Source organism: Paramisgurnus dabryanus, chromosome 9 (assembly GCF_030506205.2).
Source record: "Paramisgurnus dabryanus chromosome 9, PD_genome_1.1, whole genome shotgun sequence".
Taxonomy (NCBI): Eukaryota; Metazoa; Chordata; class Actinopteri; order Cypriniformes; family Cobitidae; genus Paramisgurnus; species Paramisgurnus dabryanus.
Genome location: NC_133345.1, coordinates 22093672 through 22118436, shown reverse-complemented (window position 1 = coordinate 22118436; position 24765 = coordinate 22093672). Strand labels below are relative to the sequence as shown.

Sequence of the window (24765 nt, the reverse complement as noted above, 5' to 3'; positions counted from 1 at the left end):
AAGGAGCTAGCTGAAGTCCAGGAAGTAGTGCAGCTGGGCATAAAGCCTACTGAGTTTGGGTTGCCACTACTTAACCTGCTTGGATAGTGTATGGCATAAGGGACATACTTTTATTCATTTGGTAGATGTTTTTATTTAAAGCAACTTACTCTTCGTTTAAGCAATAGATTTTATCAGCACGTGTGTTCAAAAGGATCAAACCCCACGACCTTTGCATTTGCTAACACAGTGCTCTACCTATTGAGCTACATTCCTGTATAATTCTGAATGATAAATGAATTTGCAAAATTAGACACATTTTCAAAAGACAAACAGACAATTTTGCCCACAAATTTGTGCCATTGCTTTGTTTATGTTGTCATGTCACCAGATAGGGAGCACACTGTTTACATTTTGCACAAATTAAATGTAAAGTCTGTTTATTTTTTATGATTTTGTGTATGTTGTTTATTTATATTCTTCAGATTGTACAGTATTGCTTAGCAGTCACAAAAGATTTTGTGTACACTGTAGGGGATGTAATGCATGCAGAAAAGATTATTACCATGTTTCTGAGACGACAATGCCTGTGTTAGTCACATACTTCAGATTGTCATTTTTAAGTATTTTTTAAATCCATCATTTAAATCCAAATTCACAATTCACTTTTTAAATTTAACCATGTGAGAATTAAAGATGTTTTATTGTGGATTATATGGATTACAATCATCTATTCCAAAGCAACATCCTCCTTTTTACATCATTTTGTTCCTATTCTCCACTGGTTCATTCAAAGGACACTGAGTTTCTTCATGCAAGAATTTTCTTAATTTCAACCGATTTTGACAAGCCAAAGTTATCCCCTCTCTCTCTTTCTCTCTCTCTCTCTCTCTCTCTCTCTCTCTCTCTCTCTCTCTCTCTCTCTCTTTCCTTTCTCTATTTCTCTTTTCTCTCTCACTCACTTTCCCTCATCCAAAACCACCCTTTCTTAAACCATGTGGAAGGTCTTTCACTCATTACCTGCACTCTTATTTGAAGCCATGCTAAAAGTGGAACGACAGATGTTGAGGGTAAAGGTTTATTTTGGGGAAGAGCAAGGGTGGCTGAAATTAGGGTACATATTTGATGATAATACCACAAGTACAGGGTTTCGTTTTAAACTGATATATTCTGTATGAACAAATTAATGATATTGTGTGTGTGTGTACCTGGTAATCATCACCACAAAGATAGAAATACCAGTTTGACCTTGTTGTGACTTTTTGAGGTCCCCCATGAGGAAAAAATGTTATAAATCAAACAGAATGATGTTTCTTGAAAATCTGAAGTTTTCTGTAAGGGTGGAACCACTGATCTATATTAAAGACTGGATTGCACATAAAACGCTTAACGTAACAGCGTGAGATGAAGCCAGCGCAGAGTTCGAGCGGCCATCTTGGTATACAGAGGGCGTCATTGACTTACATTCAAAATCATGATCTAAATTCACCCGGTTTACAACGTATCAGTCACACTACATGAATTTTTAGGATATGTGTACGTAAATTAATTGTTACTTCTGGTGTTATTTGCAGAGATGGGACCAAGTCACACATGTGCAAGTCTCAAGTAAGTCTCAAGTCTGAACCTTCAAGGCTTAAGTATGTCCCAAGTATTTTTTTTCTTGGGCAAGTCAAGTCAAGTCGAGTCACAGGCTATGTCAAGTCAAGTCCTGTAGTAGGTCAAGTCAAGTCCAAGTCAAGTCACCTTATTATTGTAATTTTACCTGCAGAATCTGATCTTAATAAAGTGACAAGATATACAGTAAGTAACTATCAGTAAATTACAATAATTTGGATTTGCATTGTAAATACTCATGTTCAGTAAAATACATCTTGGAATCAAACAAAATTGTAACTTCATAAATTATTTATTTTTCACTTCTGCCTACCGTGTTTGAAATTTTCCACATTGAGTCCATAAAACAAATAACAGCTTAACATCCAACAGACCCCTCTCTGAACACCTCCCTCTCTCTCAAACACAGTTTACGTACAACATTAAACTTTGTTACATTTCTCCTCTCTCTCTCTCTCTCTCTCTCTCTCTCTCTCTCTCTCTCTCTCTCTCTCTCTCTCTCTCTCTCTCTCTCTCTCTCTCTCTCTCTCAAACATGTGCCCAGAAAAAACGAGCGCGTCGCATCTCTTCCGTTCGCGCGCCTAAATTTGAAATAACGAACTTGAGCGCGCAAAAGACGCGACATGTGAACCGCCCCTAACATTGTAGAATCAAGTAATTTTTCTCTGTGTGTGTGTTCAGGTGGCAAACTTGAAAAAGAAGTATTCAAAAATAAAAATAAGTATTTAAAAAAATAAATCACAATTATTTTGCCCACATTTGTCCCCAACACAGTATGCTACGTTACACAGGGCTACATTAGCTATTATTACATTAGCTAACTACCAACTAACCAGATATTAACAAATTGACAAGCACTTACTGGGCATAATGGCTCTTTAAATGACGACCAAAATTGGAGGTTGCCTTCTTGCTGCTTGTGATTTTAATGTTGCATGTCTTGCAAAGCACTGCTCGTCTTTTGCAATCTTGTTAAAGCCAAACGATGACCCTCCGTACCCCTCCGGCTGACATGTTGAAATCTGATCTAAGTGGGCGTGGTGTGCGTAAGGTACGAGAGGGCATGACGAATGATAGTGTCGTGATTCAGTCATGACAACACCATTTTCAGCCTGCGCTCCAGCTGGGTCGACTTTATTTTTTAAAATAATTTATATATTTTATATTTAAACTGAAAACATGATGTGATTAACACTCAAGTCATCGTGTCTCAAGTCAAGTCAAGTCCCGAGTCTTTAACTTCCAAGTCCGAGTCGAGTCTCAAGTATTTTATTTTTTGTCAAGTCAAGTCAAAAGTCACAAAAATAGCGACTCGAGTCGACTCGAGTCCAAGTCACCAAGTCACAAGTCCCCATGTCTGGTTATTTGCAACGTTTATGTTTTAATCGGGCAGGATAAGGGATTTATAAAAAAAAAACGTTAAGGTGAGTGTGTCTGCTACATTTTGTTAATGACACGGGTATAAATAAAGTTTTTTGACATTAAGCTACATGGTCAGTGTTATTTCTCTGAATAAGTAATTTGTAAAGATAACATAATTACAAAACCAGCAAATTATTGCATGCACATACAGTACAAAGCATGATTATTTATTTAGATTTCAGAATGAGCACGTTTGTCATTAATACTAAATATGCTGCGGTCTGTCCGCTAATCTGATACTGTAATAAAGATGAATGTATAATAAAGGATCAGTCCATTTTCTTAAAATCCAGATAATTTACTTACCACCACACTCTAAAAAAACAAACGGTGCTATATAGCACCAAAACTGTTGATTTGAATCGTAACCATAGAAGAACCGTTTTTAGTGCCATATAGCACCGGTGAAGCACCTGTGTAGAACCATATAGGGGCCATATAGCACCACTATAGCACCACATTTGGTTCTACATAGCACTATATGGTTCTACACAGGTGCTTCACCGGTGCTATATGGCACTAAAAACGGTTCTTCTATGATTACGAGCAAAGAACCACTTTTGGTGCTATATAGCACCGTTTGTTTTTAGAGTGCATGTCATCCAAAATGTTGATGTATTTCTTTCTTCAGTCGAGAAGAAATTATGTTTTTTGAGGAAAACATTCCAGGATTTTTCTCATTTTAATGGAATTTAACGGACCCCAACACGTAACAGTTTAAAATTGCAGTTTCAACGGAGTTTCAAAGGACTCTAAACAATCCCAAACGAGGTATAAGGGTCTTATTTAGGGAAACAATTGTCATTTTTGACAAGAAAAATAAAAATATGCACTTTTAAACTACAACTTCTCGTCTATTTCCGGTCCTGTGAAGCGCCAGCGCAACCTCACATAATTGTGTAATGCCATGGACAGGTATTGAGAGATAGATGAGTTGTTGTTGTTTAAAAGTGCATATTTTTAATTTTTCTTGTCAAAAATGACAATCGTTTCACTAGATAAGACCCTTATACCTCATTTGAAATCGTTTAGAGTTCTATCAAACTCTGTTTAAATTGCAATTTTAAACTGCATTAAAACTGTTACGTGTTGGGGTCCATTAAAGTCCATTAAAATGAGAAAAATCCTTGGAATGTTTTCCTCAAAAAACATAATTTCTTCTTCACTGAACAAAGAAAGACATCAACATTTTGGATGACATGGTGGTGAGTAAATTATCTGCATTTTTTAAGAAAATTGATTAATCCTTGAACTAACTGTTTAAAAAGCTAAATGTACAACATTCAGTAAATAACTATGTACATGCTTAGGACGTTTGGGTTGTAATAATGTACAAGGAGACTTCAGATATAAAAACGGGGACTAATAAAGTGATGTTTTATCATTAAAATCTGATAACGTCTATTGATTTAATAGAATGTTTGGGCATACCAATATGACGGCGTGGTGGCTTCACAACTGTGATATCATGCGCAATCCAGTCATTTATATAGATCAGTGGGTGGAACTATGGAAACCTGTGTGTGCGTGTGTGCGTGCGTGTGTGTGCGTGTGTGTCTGTTTAATTAAGTAAATGATACTAGTGAGTTAAACGGTAAGCATAGCATTCATAGACACTGTAGTGAAGACTCTGTTACTGTAAATGCGCCCTCTTGTTGTCATGTGCCAGTGACCGTATAAGGACCTCGATAGAGAAGAGATTAATATTTTAAGGTATATGTTCTCCATGGTCTGAACTATAATGTACAGTTAGAAGTGCCGAGGTTATGTGGTGGTTAAACTGATGCGGGAGGCTTCACAGTGGAGAGCTTGGATGTGATGGGTATGCATTATTAAAATCCCCAGGTCAGAACAAACTCTCATCCTGTCAGATGAAGAAGGAAGCTAGTGAAGCATCTGACTCCGGTTTGAACCCTCACTGAGGGTACAAACCATTACAGGTTCAATAGTTCTCGTCTTCGTCTCATACATCGCCGTTTTTTCTCCTACGATGGTATGTTACAAGCAGTGCTTAACCTGTGCGGTTTCATTTGAACTCTGTGTGAATTAGTGCATTCAGAACAAAGGAGAAAAAAGTCGCATCAGCATGCATAATTCTCTGCATTTCATTATTAATCACCTTAAAAATAGAGCTTTGAAACTGAGCACATTACCCCAAGATGTCTTATTTTTTATTTATAAACTCAATCTAAAATTTTTACTTTATGCATCTACAATAATGTCCAAAACAAATACAGTTGCCACACTCTAAAAACTCCTGGGTTATTTCTTCAACCCATATTCTGGGTTATTTGTGTTGGGTTAAAATTATGGGTTATTTTTTCAGAGAGTAACCATTTTCTGGGTTATAGGGCTAATATTTTGACCCAATTCCTGGGTTGTTTGGGTTTCTGGGTTATTTTTCAAAGGTTAACCCATGTTCTGGGTTAACGCCCCGCCCCCCGCTGTTCTGGAATTTTCTCACAACAGTCGATTGAAATAACTGTCACCGGAGTTCGCGGCGCGCTCGATCCGTTTTGGCCTGGGCTTCTTCGTTGTGTATTCAAGGTAAGCAAGTATTTTAAGTGTCAATGTAACGTAAACTTTCTGTGTCCATGTCCCCGTTGCTTATCTCATTGTTATAATACCGGTAAAAATACGATAAGTACAGGGCAGCTATGACTTCGTGCAACGTTAAGGGGGTTAAGGGGGAACACCGGACGAGAAGCGCCGCGCCGTATATAAGACCACTCGAGGTATCCCGCACTTTCTCAGATTATGGCCAGCAATATTGTTATGTTTAAGGACATTATGGAATTAAGATATATCAGTACTATGTTATGATACAATCGTTGCTGAGTCTGCAGTCTGAACACTTTACCTCAGAGCGTCCGTAAACTGAATGAATTTAGGATATCACCTGAAAATCCAATATCAACCAATTTTAATGAAAGTAGCTCATTTCTGTAAATGAATGTAAAATTTAATGTACATTACAGCACATGGTGAAGTCCGTATATACATTAACGACGAATTTGAGACAAATAAGTGTAAATTTAAAACTATGTACATGGCGCTCGGCGCCGCAGACAGACGCAAAATGGTGCCGCCGGTACACACGCATACTGTACCCTGTGTCTCTTCGTTCCCTAGCTCCCGAGGTCGTGAATCAGTTTATCATGTACACAGGTTCGGGCACTGGTAAGGAATTTAGCTCACTTGACATTGGGACACTGTTCACTTATTATCCTGTGATGTGGCTGCTTAAGCGTGTTGTGATCACTCACAGCTGTTACTCATCAACAACCGGCAAAACCAACCGTTGCGTTGCTTTGAGTTATGTTTACCAGCTGCACCATGCTTATAATATTATACAGTGCTCTACTGGCTGAAGTAGTGAGATTTAAAGAAGCAGGTCAAGTCTTCAAATTGTTGCTAACCTCTATATGTTTTCTCCAGGTCTTTTTAAATGGACAGCTTTGTCACTGATAAGTTAACTGAGTGGCGGCTGTTTGAGCTGACAGAGACATTTTTGAGGTGAGCATTTTACTCTTATTGCCCTCAAATCATCTCTCTATACCGAAACATTTTTCTTTAAAGGAAAACTACACCGTTTTTCAATATTTTACTATGTTTTTACATCAACTTAGACAAAATAATACATCCCTGTCTTTTTAATGCGTGCAGTACATCGTGTACAGCATGTCGTGAATGTGTTAGCATTTAGTCTAGCCCCATTCATTCCTTAGGATCCAAACAGGGATGAATTTAGAAGCAACAAAACACTTCCATGTTTTCCCTATTTAAAGACTGTTACATGAGTATTTACACGAGTAAGTATGGTGGCACAAAATAAGAGGTGACGATATTTTAAGCGGATTAAAAAATTAGAACTATATTGTATGGCGGAAGAGCACTTAGTTTGCAGCACTTTGACCTCTGGTGCAGTAACATCACTCCTGTGAACTCTCTCATCTTTTTCAAAATCAGTGTGATGAGTGATGATGTTACTGCACCAGAGGTCAAAGTGCTGCAAACTAAGTGATCTTCCGCCATACAATATAGTTCTCATTTTTATCAGCTTAAAAAAATATTTAGTGCCACTATATTTACTGGTGTAACTACTCATGTAACAGTCTTTAAATAGGGAACACATGGAAGTGCTTGGTGGCTTCTAAATTCACCCCTGTTTGGATCCTAAGGAATGAATGGGGCTAGACTAAATGCATTAATAACGCGCTGTACAAAGATGAACTGCATGCATAGAAAAAAGGATGTATTATTTCGTCTAAGTTAAGGTAAGAACATAGTAAAATATTGAAATACTTTTTCTTTAATAGGGCTTAAAGGGATAGTTCACCCAAAAATGAAAATTCTGTCATCATTTACAGGCCATCTACAGGGTTGAGAAGAAGACTATCCGGCATTCAACTGAAGAGTCCCTGACAGCGTTCATACACCAAATGTCTGTAAGTACAATGGACCAGTTTCTCAGCACTACTCTGAGAGAGAATATTCTTAATTCTATAACTATACTGTTCATGTGAAAGAAGGCTATACAAGGGACATGTTTCATGTGGAAGCTAAAGGGTGAATCCTGGTTTAAAAAAACAACTTCAAGGTTCCTCGGCATCCTCGCAGTTGTATTTCAGTTTTGGGCGATGCCATCTAAGGTAGCAATCTGACTAAAAAGTTAAGTTAAAGATGTTAAGTTTTATTACTCAGTGGTTCTCAACCCACATTTTCTTGTACCCACTCAAAATGAAGACACCAATTAAGAACCACAGCTCATTTGGCTTCCTTGTACAGTTAGTATCAGCATTATAACACAAACTGGTAGTCTATTATCTTGCTTACAATTTACGTTCTACACAATATTCACTTTATATCTTTCTGTCTCTGTCTGTTTTAGGTTGGAACAAATATGGTGGAATACAGTGGCGGCTCGTAACTGCTCATCCAAAGATGCGCTAATTCAAAATAAGTGTTCAGATTGTCACGTGTGTGGTTCCCTTTTCCAAAATATGTGTCCTGCGTGTCGAGAGATCCTGTGTGCACCACGTGTTTTGTCAAAATAAGTGCCTGCTGCACACGCGTCAAAACCTTTTATGATAAAAGAGCTCATGTTTCTAAAATACACGCCAGACACTTCCTTAACAGTAAACTCCTATTATGCATGAGATTATGCGAGTATCTGGCAAACGCGAGCATCTGTTTTATCATAAACCCTTTAAATGCGTCTGCAGCAGGAACATATTTTGACATGACACGTGATGCACACAGGATCTCTCAATGGGCAGAACACATATTTTAAAATTACAAACCACACACATGACAAGCTACATACATGTTGTGACGAACTTTGCATCGAGCATCCTCGAATAAAGAAGTCACCGGCCGCCACTAGTGGAATACCTTCAGCAATCGAAGCCGTTCCCCTCTGGGAGATCTCAAGCTGCACACAACCAATGTTTGAAGACTTAAAGCCTCAAGTTCAATCCAATTATTGAATGTTGTCAAATGTGTGAGAGAGAATGTTTGAGAGTTGTTTATTATTCTATTTTCCCTTTCTAATGTTATTACAGTGTGACCTAAAATAAATAGGTTCAAGTGTGCATTTTTATATAGAATTTAATTGAATCCAATAAAAATTTAAAACTGCTTGAAGTGTGTAAGTGTCTGAATTTTTCTTTTCTGAAATAAGGCATAGTGCCATAGTTACACAATTTAGGTTATCTTTGACCTTTGGTTAAAAAGGATCTACTAATTTCTGGGTTTTTCCACCCAGATATTGGGGTTGTTCTTTTGACCCAGAAGTTGGGTTATATTAACTACAATTTTGGGTTATTTTAACCCAGAAGTTGGGTCAGGTATTTAACCCAGAAGTTGGGTCAAAAAGAATAACCCATTTTTCTGGGTTGAAATAACCCAGAAATTAGTTGGTCCCTTTTTAACCCAGGAGTTGGGTCAAAAATAACCCATTATGGGTTGTTTTTGACCCAGGAGTTTTTAGTGTGCACTTAAGACTGTGAAATTGTACATTTAAAGTCTCTCTTATGTAAATGGGTTTCCTATTGACAGTAATTTCTTCATGGTCAGGTCAGACCATACACTTTGCATAACCATACACATAACAAATTGCTGAGTTATTTTCGACATACTGTAACATTGGGTAAAAATAAAAGGGACAAACCCAGATGTTGGGTTAAATTTAACCAGAAAAATTTTATATTTGACCCAACAATGGGTTAAAATGAGCCAGGATTTTGGGCTGAACTTGAAATAGGTAAAATTACAACCCAACGGGTTGGGTTCATCCCTTTTTGATTCAACGCTGAGTGTATATCATCCCTATACTATGAAATGTACTGTATGCCAATTTGCATAAAAGCATCTGCCAAATGTGTTAAAGTAAGTGTAAATAATGCTGTTTATTTAAACATTACAAGGACCTCCACCTAAGTAATAGCATTTACCCTTGGACATGCAAGGTGTTTCCATCCTCCTTTACATTCTAGTGCTGTCAAAATATTCCTTATGCGTTAGTAAGATCTGTGTCACAACACAACCTATTAAGAGTCCATTTTTAAAGAGACCACTTAATTCACGCCATGAACTTTGCAATCAAAAGAAAGACTTTGTCAGTGTGCTGAAAAAGCAGAAGGAGTCCCTGTAGAAATGAAAAAGTGGGGGCATGTAGCATATTAAAAGCGTGCTTTTAGTGCACACTGGCAGCCCAGTGCACCCAGCACAGCACAGAACATTAACTTAGGAACTTAATGTTCATGATATCATTTTTGTATGCAGTGTGGGTCATTGCACATTTAATGGCAGACAGACTTAGATATTATTGGAAATGACATTTATCTTCTCGCTGCTGTCATCCATGTTTAATTCTCTTTGTTTCCAAGTCACTTCAGCTGTTATTTTATTTCGAAGCTGCTTACAGTACAGAGTAAGCTGGCAAAATGGCGTTAACGATTTGTGATCTGAAATAATATTAAATAGTATGTGTAAAGTTATTTCAGGGAATTTTTTCTTAAATGGGACATATCATGAAAATCATTATAGCTTAAAAATTTTTAAGTGCTATAAAAGGGCCCACATGTGCTTGTATCAACCTAGAAAATGTGGAAAAGATCAACCCAGTAAAAGGATGCATGTTAAAGGACACACCCAAAACGGCACATTTTTTTTTCACACCTACCAAGTGGCATTTTTAACATGTTATAATAAATGATCTATATGCTATTTTGAGCACAACTTCACATATGTACCCTGGAGACACCAAAGATTTATTATATACCTTTTCAAAAAGTCTTGTGAAATTTCCCTTTTAATACACTATAAATGTTAGAAATGTATTGCTGAAACACATTACAAAGTGAAATGTAGTACTGAATTGTGGAGTTAAATCATTACAACAGTTTTTTCTCCATTTCTGGATTTTTTGTGCAGGCTTAAAATCATGTCTCAATGATGCACTGGACCCACCGAGCAAGATCAAGATCATTCATTTTGGTTGTAGCGGTATTTGAAAGTTGAAACTCCCCCTTACATGGAAGTCACCATTTTGCTCTGTCATGTTTCTATAGTAGCCCTAAACAGTAGTGATGGTAGCCTTGATACCAAAGAGTGTGTGAAAAACATGAAACAATTTTAAGTAAAGCTTTGTATCGATGCTTGTTTTGTTCTATCAAAATCATATGACCAATGAGCTTTCTAAATGTCAACAAAAGACTATTGTGAAATTATGGGTTTTTCCATTCATTGATAAAATGTGACTGAAACGTAGTTTGACCTGTCCTGATTAGTCATTACAAACATCACATCGACTGATGTTGGTAGGTTTACTTAGGGGCTAATCACACCAACCGCGCTTTAAACGCTTCGAAACGCAAGGCGCGAAGCACTGCCTTTTTAAAAAAAGAGCAGTGCGACGCAGCTTTTTATATTGCTAAGCAACCACCGAGTCAGCTGTCTTGTCAATCAAATATTGAGGCGTGAATGCTATTTTGGTGTTAACTGTCATATTAGCAGAAACTTTAAAAAGAGGGCGCTTGGTCTGACCTTGTTTGAGGATGAGAGGTGCACAAACACGCAGGAGAGAGTGAGCGAGTGGAGTCCGGTTCTTCAAAGCAACTGTAAACGTCCCTCACCACAACGTAAGGCCCGCCTCTCCCCTCATTCGATTGGACAATGGAAAGACGAAAATGACGTCGGGCGCTTCTCCGCTCTCAGCGTTCCTTCAAAGACGCTTGCTGCGGCCGGCGTCATCCTCAAATAATAATATGTGATTTACTTGCATCAGGTTTCCATTGCATTTTTGCAAAATACACCTTTACCGAATTGCCTGAGAAATCACCTTATGCGAGCGTAAAAACTTGTTTGCTATATATGCAGGCCCGGATTAGCAGTGTAGTGCCCTAGGGTGACAGTGCCCCCCTCCCCAAATTTTTTTTAAAGTCTAGTCATTCAGGGCTCTAGATTAACTTTTTGTTATTAGGAGCACTGTAGCCCCTGACTAAAAATTTTAGGAGCGCAAGCAGAACATTAAGGGCACACTTTAAATCAGCCTGCAATGCAATTATTTAAAAAAAATTCTGCATTACTGAAAAATTACTCTCTCTATCTCTCATCTCTGCAAAGTCTAATTAAACCCACGCGGGTGCATCTTCTCGCGATTCTGAGTGAGATGTGTTTACTTTACCCGGGCTGCGTAGACCCATCGGTAGAATCAACTGATCATGGTGACAAAAAATATTGACGCGGCATGCAAATGTGCGGTTAAAACCCCGATCACGCATTCTGTATTTTTGTCATGGGTGCCCACACATTCGCGAGTACGAAAAAAACTGCTCGAACGGTGTCAAAAACTCTATTTTGGTTACAGTGTGGAGCCCTTGGTGCCGCCCAATCCTATCTATGGATAATTCGGCCCTGGATATACGTATGGTAGTTTATGCAAAATGTATGTGTTTCAATTGGACGTATTTTCAATTTGCAATGTCAATTGGCAAAACGGGTAATGGAAACGTAGCTTGCGACTTCATTTTTGCTTCTAAAATGAATGCATTGGTTTGTTATGAAAAATTTAGGGTCATAGCGCATTCCTCCACTTTCACCAGAAGAGTTCAGTATCAAAAGCTTTGAGTAAATAACCTTTTTCTGATATAAATGTGCTGAAAGCTTTGCTAGTTCAAGAAAGCTTCACTTCGCCATCACTACTTAACAGACAAACTGCTCTACAGAGCTTGTTTGTCACTATGTTGTCTTGAATGATGAAATGTTTGTCCTGTGGCATATCTCCTTTATGTGCTTTGAAAGAGAGGGGGTAAGCAGTGGAGAGCTTTGGTTGCAATTCCCAACCCCACCATTAGATGCCGCTAAAATCTACACAGTGCACCTTTAAGTTGCTTTCAATAGCAGTGTTTCCCAACCTTTTTTTTTTTGCCACGCCGCAGTTTTTAAAAGTAAAAAAACATACTGCACACCACTTTCACAATAAGCATTAACAGATCTGCACAAACCTGTATTGCAATGCTTAAATGACTTAAGTTAAACTGGAATATTATACGTAGTATATAACATAGTATTCACATTTAATGTAAAACTTGATCTTGTTTTGATGAACACAAATGATATGCCGACTGGAATTAATGACAGTGACACATGCAGCTGTGACCAACTCAGCAACCTGGTAGCTAGCTTCGAGCGCTTTTTCAAACACTGTGGCAATGTTATTTTTCCACGGCACACCAAACAAGTGGTCACGGCACACTAGCGTGCCGTGGCACATGGTTGGGAAACACTGTTGTATACAATGTCAGTTCATGATGACCATAAAACTCATTATAAAGCACTAATGATGTAACACACGATCTATAGACTGTATTCCAAACCTTTAAAATCACCTGGATCTTTAGAGTATATGATAATAGTTAAATCTTTATCTTATTTCATCAGAGGATTTAGAATATACATGTAGCACACAGATTGTGTTGACTAGGTGTACTCACACTTTTAATAAAGAGAAAATGTTTTGCAAAAACACGAAGTCTAATAAACAATGACAGAATTTGCATTTTGGGGTAAACAATCCCTTTAAGTGACAAATGTACATTTGGACACATTCTTCGCTGTGTTTATCCGTGCTACTTTCTTGAGTTCTTTTAAAAGCCGGCATTATATTTTTGCACAGAAAGTAGAGCAGCAGACAAAAAAGTAAACCTGGAGATCAAGACAATACAAAACATGCCAGGCTCTACAACCCAGAATCCACTGAATGAAACGTCAACTTGCATCAGCATAAAAAAATCAAATAAACAAAGCTTAAAACTTAAAAAATAAATAAATAATACAATCCGTAGACAGCAAAGGAAATATCGCTACAGTCATATGTTTATATGGTAATGTGCATGCCCAAAAAATCTGCAAATCAAAGCAGGCATTTGTAATTCTTATAACACGACAGAACCGCTTGGCCTTGTAGGACACAGCTGAGGATGCCCTGCTTCCAATGCCCTCGCCTGGTGAACAGCCAGGGCGAGGTTATATACCGCCGCTAAACCCTCAGAGTCTGAGTGGCGGGTCAACGTCAATCAGTCTAACATCGGCTGACACACTAGTGAGGGTGGTGACAGGGCAAGGTTACGTGTCACCCAGTCCTCCGAGCTACCGCAGTGTCCATTATGCCCTGTGAACTCACCCCTAGGGTACAGAGACCGTCCAACTGAGGCTCTGTGGGTGCTGTGGGGCTAAACAGAGCTTCACCATCCCTTGTAGCAGATCCTGTGGACAGTTGAAGTCAGTGGATAACTTCTCTGTGACCCTGAGGAGGCCTCCAGCTCTGCTCCACATATGCATGGGGACCAAATGCACAGAGATTAATTTGTTAAAGTGAGCACGATCTTCAGAAGTCTCATCCTGGCCCTTAACCCTTTGAATGGTTTCTGTGTCAACACCATTAACCTTGGGCCTTAAAGTACACTTGTCAATCAAATTGCATTATGATGCCTTACGCATCGTTCCTGAGGGAACATGTTGCTGTCTTAAAAATTATGTCTGATGACATGATAGAATAGGGTTTTTTTCAATAACAGTTAATGTTATCTTTAATCGCTGATTTCATTTTAATTTCACTCTTTGAGATGCCCTTACTCAATATGATTAAATAAATCAAGGTTATATTTTCACAGAATGTTCTTTACATTATGGTAGAGGATTTTATACAGAAAACTCAGCTGGTTAGTAACTCTACCGACAGTAAAACAATACCATTCACACATTGCAGCAGAACTTCCGCTAAACAAGTCAATCCTGTCTAAAAGTGTTTAGTCTATTGTAGGCTTTAATCTCTGTGGATATTATGTGATGGATTGTGCGGAGAGGCCTCCTCAGAGTTACGAATCACATTCACCTGGGTAGCTGACGTTTAATCAATAAACTCCTGACCTGTTGCCATAACCTGGAGCCACGAGGATTAATTTTGTTTCCCTACACTGCCTCTGCTGAACCCTCACAGACAGAACGACTGCCCCCTGATGAGCAAATCACCTGGACCAACAACACATGCGGAGAAAATACACAAACAACACAACGATCGCGATTATCCCTATTAACAGTTTTTTTTATTTAGAAAACAGTTTAATATTTTTCAATTGGAATATTCATTGTGTGGGTCTTTTAAAATGATGTAAATGGAGATTTACGTTTAGCAATAAGATTGATATTTGTGTCGATCAAATTTACATAAGCATTAATCTCTGCAATATACTTCTCTCCTACATTTCCCTTATATTCCACTATAGTGTTTTTTTAAAGAGCCATCCATCAAGATCTCATGTGAAATATCTATTTTAAATCAAAGGACTATGCTGCCATCTACAGTTGGAAATAGATTTTAATGTAAGATGAACAGAGAGAGATTTTGCCATAAGAATACATCATTAACCCCTTAAAGTTCCAATGTCGGTGAAACACTGCATTATTAAACAACTCAAAAACAAAAAGCTCAACATGTCACATATCTTTGGAAAGCTGAGATTCTTGTGGTCTGAATGATGTAAACCGTTTACAATCAACACAGCAGGTACAATAAGTGTCCTTTTTAGGCATTTTAAGCCTTTTTTAAGAATGCTATGGGTTTAAAAATGAGTGACTTATATGTCTTTCAATGAAATGGTTACAATTATAATCATGGTTATATAAAGCTGATAAGTAAATGGCTTATTCTAAATGAAAAGAAAGTACATTTAAGATTCTAGCACTAGCTTATCTAATTCTTATGTCACTATTTTGGGTAACACTTTACAATAAGATTGTATTAGTAACAGTGGCGGCCGGTGAATTCTTTTTTCAAGGTTGCATGATGCGAAGTTCGTCACAACATGTATGTAGCCCATCATGCGTGTGGTTCGTTATTTCAAAATATGTGTTCTGCGTGTAGCTACGGCGTAGGACCTACGCACGACTAAAAATCGCCCTTTAGCATTGACTAGTAAATGCTTTAGAAGTGGTGTTCATTGATAGTTCACGTTAGCTAATGCAATAACTAATTGTTAACAAATGCGACCTTATTGTAAAGTGTATATTGTATATATACTGTATATACATATAGTTCCCAGACAGGGATTAGTCTAGTCATAGACTTAAATAAATGTAAGAGCTGTCCAAACTGAAACAACTTGCACTGACATATCTTAAAGGTGCGGTGTGTAATTTTTAGAAGGATCTCTTGAAAGAAATGCAAAATTATATACAAATTTATATTATCAGTGGTGTATAAAGACCTTTTAAAATGAACCGTTATGTTTTTATAACCTTAGAATGAGACATTTTAATCTAAATACTGTCTGATGTATATACATGAACATGGAAGTCCCCATTTTGTGCCGCCATGTTTCTACAGAAGCCCTTTACAGACAAACTTTTTTACTAAGTTGTAGTGCTGCCTCATGATTAGTCGCGACTAATCGTTTGCAGAATAAAAGTTTTTGTTTACATCATATATGTGTGTGTACTGTGTATAATAATTATGTATATATAAATACACACACATACATGTATAATTTTAAGAAAAAAATATATTTATATAATAAATATTTATATTTATATATAATTTAAATTTTATATAAATGTAAACATGTATATACACATGTAAATGTTTCTTAATTATATACATGCGTGTGTCTGTGTGCAATTATACATAATTATTATACACAGTACACACACATAAACTATGTAAACAAAAACTTTTATTCTACAAATGATTAGTCGCGACTAATCGTGAGGCAGCACTACTATGTTGTCTCCGACAATGAAATGTTTGTCCAGTGGTGGCTATCGTAGCTTTTTTATGAATTTCAAAAGTGAGGGTTGGACAGTGGACTGAGCCGTTGGTTGCAATTCGCAACCTTACCACTAGATGCCGCTAAAATTTACACACTGCACCTTTAAAATACATCGGTGCCCTTTGTTTTGCCTCAAAATGCACACAAGTAATGTTCTTAATGTAAGGCATGTTTGTTAAAACTAGTTATATTTCCTTAAGTTATATTGGCTTAAGCTAATCCTTGTCCGGGAACCACCCCATAGTCCATATAATGTCATAAATGTACTGTCAATAATTTATTATTATTTATATCAGCATTATATTAGCATTATTTTTAAGAGCGCTAGCTATGTGTATGTGTATGTCTATGTAGATATAAATTATATATAGATATGTTTTTCTTTCTGTGTTATATTCTCCAAGAATTATCTATTGTTATATTTCATCTTCCCAGCCTCTCTCTCTCTCTCATCGCAACTCTCCATGTTTTTTGTTCTCTCTCTGTCAGTTTGACAAGCTGCTCAGTGGCCCAGAAACACAGCATGTTATGCCACTCTGTTGCACCGTGTTCAGAGTTGCACCCTGAATTTGAATGTGATGTAAATGATATGATGTGCTGCTCAGTGCTAATTTTTGTTTTGTCATATTCTGACGTGCACGTGCTCCCTCTTCAGGGAGGTTTTTACAAAGATTTAATGAAGATATCGGCAAGAGAACCAGAAAGTGTCCATCCGGTATCCACTGACAAGTGACAAATGGACCCAATTTTAAAATCAATATGAAGGCTATACAGTATAAGTTTCCCGAGAAACTATTTGAAATCCATACTGTACTGTACTTTTGGAGACAAACTGTGTTTTCAGGTCAGAAAGTGTTGAAATTCACACAGTGCATTTAGGTAAAAATAGGTCAGCTGTAGTTAAGTGGCTTGCTTTTGGTTGTATTGCTGCAATGTACCACATGGGGTCAACTGAAGGTCAGATGATTGCTCATTTTGGGAAGGCCTGGAAGGACATAAATTGTGAATGTGTGTGTGGGGTGGTGGACATTAATGTGACACACTACATATATCAAAATTGTCCTCACAGCCTATTTAATAGCTTAAACACATTTTTGCAGTTGTTTATATAACCTGGGGTCACCTAAATGTCAGCAGTTCATTCAAGTTAGCAGTGTAAAGCTTCAATTAGCTCAAGCTCAACTTAAGCCTTCTTGCCATTAACATGCTACACTTCAAAACACATGCTTAGCGGTTCTGTCGTGTTGTCAAAGGAAATTTGGTGACAGTCTGATTTTGCTAAGGAATGAAGGTCAATAAGCTCAGTGCAAGGAAACAATACAGATATGATGGATCTTTCGGGGCGTGAAATTGGAGACTAGCGCTGACCCAGATAACAGCTTGTATGCTCATCAGATCATGTCGTCTGTGTAATCTGCCATTGAGAAAGCACATACATATGACCAGTTCTTGGAAGTATCGCTATGGGAAGGTTAAGTGTGCTATTCAGCATGAACGGCAAATTCAGTTATCACTGACCACTGGGGTGATGTCTGATAGTTGTTTAATTATTAATCGATTGAGTTTCCTATTTCATTTAAATATTTATTGAAGATTTTCAGTGTTAAATAACCCAAAACACATCTGATCTTGTCCATAAACACATCTGTTGCTTGTAAATAGCAAAGTGATTTTAAACATATTGTAGTTTCAGCTTAAGCAGATTTTACTGTTTGATTTACGGCCTTTAATGCTCACATCTTATTATTTTGTCCAGATTCAACCTCCGCATGCATGAATTCCACCTGAAAGTCTTGCACCTGTATTTCCATGTTTACAACAACAACAAAGTCCCATATGAGTACAAAACAGTAGCCTACTTTGTGAGATGTCTCTCAAGGAACTGCGTTTTACTAAACTTATTTTTCAGATTTAACCAGAAAACATTCTTGTAACCTCAACCAAAACTTCTCTCTCTCCCTGCTATTTATTTGTTGCGTTGCACAATGGGCATTGAATCATGACAACACAGTGTGTAATGTTAATTAACACCCTCAAGTCCAAACATGATAATTATTTAACAGTTCTCGCCACCTGTCCAGGGTGTTCTTCGCCCCAGTCAGCATAGGGGAAGCAGTATGGATGATGGATGGATGAATGAAATTGACAGGTCTGCAGTTTTTATATTTTTACGGTGTTACATGAGCAAATACCGAAAAGGAAAGAACACTTTCTGTACGTTTACTATAATAATGCATTAATAGAAACAGCAAATGTAGTAACACTTCATATCATGTCATGTCATAGGTAGGCCTAAATATGATTAAACAGCAAAATATACTTTCTTGTCACATCTTACGCTGATTCTATATTAAGTATTGTCTTTAAATAGGTTTGTTATGATCTCTGAAAGCCAATTTTGACATTTGCAATCACCTAAACAAACACGCCCCTACCCCATGAATCAGGATCTTCTTTTGATAGAACCGCCCCACACATACGCAACCCGGGAAATGATGTTGGTTAGTAGACACGCCCCTTACTGCTGATTGGCTGCAAGTGTGTTTTGGTAGTCGGCCCAACACTTTTCCAAAGTATTTTTCAAAAATCATGCCCCCGCCTTAAACTCTAGTTATCCCAAAGTCTAGAGATTAGATTAATTATCTTTCCAGGGTGCACCATGTATAGGCCAAAATGCAATCTTAAGCCTGCTCCGCCAACCTGCAGAAGTGGGTTTAGAGAATGAATATGCATTTAAACTAAACCTGACATAACTTTAACATAGTAGAAAAACAATGAATTTTAAGATGTGTTTTGTTATTAAATTCTTCATTTCAAGAACAACTTGAAAGTAAATAAAGAGAGATTTTTCATTTTTTTGGTAAACTATCCCTTTAAATGTTTGTTTAGAACATAATAATTTTTTTTTGCGAATACACAAAATACAATAAAATCTACTAGTTATGTCAAATAAATTACAAAACTGTTTACTCGTATCCAAACTGGAAATATCAAATAATGTATTTTTATATGCTTCCCAATCATTCTTGTTAACAAAGTAAAATAATAAAACTTGTTCAGCAAATGCACCTTCTTCTCATATACTCATATATGCTCAGTGATTACATTTAAACCTATAATGGCAGGCAGAGGGTGTTTGTCTGCTTAAACCCCACTAAGCCAAGTTTAAAGAGAACTGACAAATGTCCCAAGGCTCCTCACATCATTGTCCAAATCTAGATCTACTATGGCAGGCTCGTGTCCTCCATCATGAACCACTGAGCCTGAATGTTGACCTGTGTTTTAGCAGGAGTGACAAAGATAACCTGAAGCACATACCTAATAGCACTGATACAGCTCTGGCATGGCAACTGACTTCTGGGCCAGATGGACAAGGAGGAAGAAGGGGGGACATGGACATGTGGCAGAGAGGGGTTTAAAATGCTAAAATCACCATGGGTTAGTATTGAAGATACATATCGCCATCTTGAGGTCAAACGTACGTGTGGCTGAGTGAAAAGGTGATGCACACATATAACGGAGATAAATAAAAGAATCATATTTATCAGTAAGTTACTATTTATTTAGATCAATTACAGGTTAATATAGATATATATGTATATAATGAAATATAGGTTTTTTATATAAATATAGGTTTTTTGTTTCACACCTAAAACGAAACGGCTTGCCTCACCTACACTCTCTCTGCCGTGACACGTCGCGACGCCCGTATTGTATCTTCAACCACACTTATTGGGAGAACCAGTCATTATCCACGGGCAATCTTTCGTGACATTACAGCATTGTAATGGCTCACTACACTGCAGATTTTCTCATTGCGAAATAAGCAGATTTTTATATAACATACATAAAACATCACGCACATTAGCTGTTCGAGAGTTACTACAAATGCCTAGATATCAATAGGTGAGTTGATCTTCATGCGTTGCTGCGCAGAACGATCGTCCTATGACATCTGAGTACCGCGAGATGCTGTGCTTTCGAGTAGCTCTCGCGGTACTTTTTTGTCATGAGCCGAACGGTCTGCGCAGCGCCACATGTGGTCGATCAGGGTTGCACAGAAGAACCGCCTTTTAAATAAACCGATTGGCTGAATTTTCTGTCAATCTACACTGTCGCCTGACTAGCAAGTTTAGTTGCTGTGTGAAGTTTCAGGGACACTTGGGATATTTTTGTCAGCGCAATGTGGCTGTTTTTGTCTAGAAAGGTAAGTTGAATTCAGATTCGAATCAATAATTAATTCTATTTTTGAAAGCCAAAGCTTTAACTAACAGTTGACACTGTAGCTTACTGACTCACTTAACAAGTCATCGACTTTCACAACCGTAACTTTATATACTTAAGAAATTGTCGCTTGTTAGTTTGTTTTTTTGTTTATTTGTCGGGAAGATATTTAGTTATCTATGCATCTAAAGTCAGTTAGTGTCAGTTTGTGTAACGGTTATGTGTGCCGTCCCGCTCGGCGACAGATAATCGCCTCTGATTTTTATGAACAAGAACACTGACGAGGCACAACGTCACTAACCAATGTACACACCACACTATCGGTAATGCGTTGTGTTGTTTGTCTTTTGCTCTTAAAAGGCTCAGATTAATCTGTAGTTTAGTTTAGTTTTGTTTTGTTTAATTTAGTTCATCATTTACTTGAATGCACGTGCCTAAACATCTAAACTTATATTAAAGCATTATTAACAAAGTAAAACTAATTATAACGAAACACTTCAATACATTTAAACTTTACTATAAGGTTTTTGTTAATGCATTAGGAAACATTAAAAAACAATGAACAATTCTGCAGCATTTATTAATATTAGTTCATGTTAATTTCAGCACTTAAAATCTAAGTTGTAACTTTTAAGTTGTAACTTTTTAACATGAACAATTGCATGTAACTATTTTGTTAATTGTTAGCTCATGTATTTATTAATGTTAATAAATACAACATTTTTCTAAATTGTTACCATTAAAACATTTAAAGGGACAGTTCACCCCAAAATGATAATTTTATCATAAATCCCTTAACCCTGTTTCGTTCTAAACCACCAAGTGCTCCGATTGTCTTCAGAACTCATTTTTAGATATTTTTGATAAAAACCGTGAGGCTTGTGAGTGACTGTCCCATTGACTTCAGTTAGTTTCACATTTCTTTTCCCCAGTAAAGAATGAAAGACATTGCCAAAAAGGTCCATGTCCTATCAGTAGTTTAATAATAATATTATGAAGCGGCAAGAATACTTTTGTGCGCAAAGAAAACAAAAGAAAACAAAACAAAACAAACAATTTTATTTTAAAAAAATGTAAATGATTCAGTTCGTGTTCACAAACAGACTATGGCGCATGTTGCTGACGTCACTTGCTGACATAGTTGCAAGCGTACAGACACAGAATACACTGGCAAGTAGTTTATATGGGCTGTGTGAGGGGCTGTCCACACATAGACGCGTATCACTGTATACGTATAAATTTGTTATCGTATTGGCGTTTCATCCACACGTATCCGGCGTTATGGGAGACTGAATCCGCTATTTTTTGAAACCGGGTCCTAAAGTGGATAAATCTGAAACCGACACCCTTGCGGTTTCGTCTGTACAGCCAATCTGTATATTTTGTGAAGCGAAAACGTCATCACATCACGTGTCGGAAGCGTCACACGTAACAGCAACAACAATAACGTTGGACTACGTGATTGTGTTCGTGCTACAGAAGCTACTAAAGCCTACTAGCTTTATTACAGCAAAATCTATTGCTTCTATGCAATTGTGGTGACCAACAAGCGATAATGGACAACACCATACGTTGGTTATGCGCATGCTCAAAGTCTTCTCCGTGTATAGTGAATATCTGTGGCAGTATTACAGCGCCCCATACTGGTCCGGCATATATACTACACCGCTTTCAGTCGGTTTCAGTGGTTTCGTGTTTACGGATTATTTCTTTAGAGAAAGGAAAAAAATGATCGGATAGGGAATGCACCGGCTTCGTGTGGACATAACCTAACTGTTGTTTACAATGTTTACATAATGGCTTAAATAAAAAAGCGAAAAGAAAAAAAAACATTGGCAACTATGTCAACAGGTGACGTCAGCAGCATGCGCCGTAGTCTGCTCGTAAACACGCACTGAATGCGAGGAAAACAAATTGTTGAATAAAATGTTTGTTTTGTTTTCTTTGCACACAAAAGTGTTCTTGTCGCTTTATAATATTATTATTGAACTACTGATGGAGCATGGACCTTTTTGGCGATGTCTTTCAAAATTATAATTTTGGCGTGAACTATCCCTTTATTACAACATAGCAAAAACATGATGAAATCCATAATAATCACGAGGCTATATTTTATAAAATATATAATTAAGATTTATTTTGAGTTCACATTACAATAGGATGATAGACTGCTCTGTTTCTCTGCAAGGGTTATGTTTCTGTTTTTAAATAAGAGGATCATATTTATTTTCATAGAAATCTGTGTAGTCGCAGTGATGAGGCGTGGAGATCTTCTGCCACAAGCCTTTCAGGCTCCAGTGGATGTCCATGCCAGTGCAGATGGCCAGGTGTACATGTTCAGACATAGACAAGAAGGACTGGACGAGCCCTCTGAGGATGAAGAACTCAATTTAATGGAGCTCCGGCCGAGGAGCAGAGAGTCATCCTCACAGGAGAGAGAAAGAGTGGAAATGCTCTTGCTGGAAAGAGACATCTCCCATGAGGACAATCTCAACAAACTCGCCCTGCAGTATGGATGCAAGGTATCTTATACAATTTTTGTATTTTAGATCAGTTTCATTTTATATTAAAGTTAACCAATACTTTTGCACACTTATTATAACCCTATTCTACTGTTTTCAGGTGGCTGACATAAAGAGAGTGAACAACTTTATTCAAGAGCAGGACATGTATGCACTCAAGTCTATTAAAATCCCTGTAAAGAAGCATGGGTTGCTAACAGAGTCCAACTCCGAGCTCAGGAAACCTCAGCAGAGACCCTCTAACGGTGTAGTGTCAACAAATAAGCAATCGAACGGTGCTGAAACAAGCATATCGGGCAGACCTCAGGTGCAGGAATATACCAGCTTTCTGAAAGAAGTGGACAGTGACATTGAACGTCTTATTCAAAGCACAGACCCCCAGGAAGAGGTATTTTCTAGAACTTCCAGGGGTTCCAGACAATGGGGATGGAGAAATCGGGGTTTGCGTAGCTACGGTGCAGATTGGGGAATCCAGTGGTGGAATGCTGTGGTTGCAATGTTATTAATAGGCATTGTCTTACCTATTTTCTATGTGGTATATATTAAAACTCAAGATAGTGGGGAATCTGTAGTGAATAATGGAGTTGGTACTATCTCAATGCCTACCTCAACTAGTACAGTGGTGAGCGTCAACACATTGAACCCTGGGAATGTAGTCAGAAACCATCTTGAGGAGAATCAAGTATAAGCAAAAGAAAATATTGTATTGTGTTGCGTATATTTAAGTGGCCTTTGAATTTTGGTTTGATGCCTAGCATAGTACTTATAACCTTAGTATTACATGTTGACATTGATAAATGGCATGTGTAGTGAAGGCACATGAGTCAGTTATGAGACACTTGACTTGACACTCATTAAAGCTGTTTAATGGGTGCTAGTTTTAATTAAATTAAATTAACATTTTATTATATTTACTGCTATAAAGATATAAAACATATCAAGCATATCTTCTACTTTTAGTTTAGAATTTGTCATTTTACTGTTTGTTTTGTGTGTGTGTCGTTGCTTGAGGGATAATATGCAAAAAAATCTGGATATAATACTGCTCACCAATGTATTAATACAACTTGTGTATGAAATGTCTGATATTTCATGCTAGCTAAAATGATGTCAACTTAGTATTCTTGGCAGAACTCTAATGTCATTTCTTTATAATGGTATTGTAGTGCCAGTGGTGCCAAAAAAGTGTATTAAATCTTTGTTTGTCCAGTCATTGGAAGTGCAATAAAAGAAGACATATTTAAAGAAAGTCTGAGAACTTAAAGGTGCCAAAGAATGCATTATCACAATATGTTACATTGTTTTCTGATATCTACATAGAAGGTATGTGGCAAAAAAAGATTTAGAGATGGTTTCACATGTCCATTCACAACCCTAGGATTTGTCCCCAGAATGAATCTGTCTATTATTACCTTATTTGAAAGGGTCATGAATAATAATGTTGAGCTGTGCTCTGATTGGCTGTTTCTCAGAGCGGCTCATTTCAGTAGTTCTGTGTGTATGCAAACATTTATTCAGAGAGAATGGACATTTCTGAGTAGTACGGGGTTTTTTTTTCAGTATAGACTTGCAAAACGTAACTGTAACGTCAATAATAGAAGTTCAGCCTGAACGCTAGCATTTAGCATTAACTAGCACAGTGTTTGATCGGTCGATCTTTGAGACTTACT

At 37.4% G+C, this 24765-nt stretch overlaps 1 protein-coding gene and 1 long non-coding RNA gene across 2 annotated transcripts; both read left to right on the top strand.

The window, feature by feature from the left end:
* The first annotated feature begins 5271 nt into the window (after positions 1–5271).
* On the top strand, positions 5272–8645 carry LOC135773520 (uncharacterized). The gene is made up of 4 exons (XR_010543538.2): positions 5272–5565; positions 6457–6534; positions 7389–7466; positions 7910–8645. It is a non-coding gene; the product is annotated as an uncharacterized lncRNA (long non-coding RNA).
* An 11798-nt stretch (positions 8646–20443) lies between these two features.
* Positions 20444–24344, top strand: lysmd4 (LysM, putative peptidoglycan-binding, domain containing 4). The gene is made up of 3 exons (XM_065279097.2): positions 20444–20556; positions 22809–23095; positions 23196–24344. The coding sequence occupies exons 2-3, from the start codon at positions 22829–22831 to the stop codon at positions 23781–23783; spliced, it is 855 nt and encodes a 284-aa protein (XP_065135169.1). The 5' UTR covers positions 20444–20556; positions 22809–22828; the 3' UTR covers positions 23784–24344.
* Positions 24345–24765: the final 421 nt, after the last annotated feature.

Excerpts from the sequence above, each read along its gene's own strand:
- lysmd4 (XM_065279097.2), top strand. The coding sequence starts at position 22,829 with ATGAGGCGTGGAGATCTTCTGCCACAAGCCTTTCAGGCTCCAGTGGAT. Across the intron at positions 23,096-23,195 it reads CCCTGCAGTATGGATGCAAG|GTGGCTGACATAAAGAGAGT; the intron begins GTATCTTATACA and ends TACTGTTTTCAG.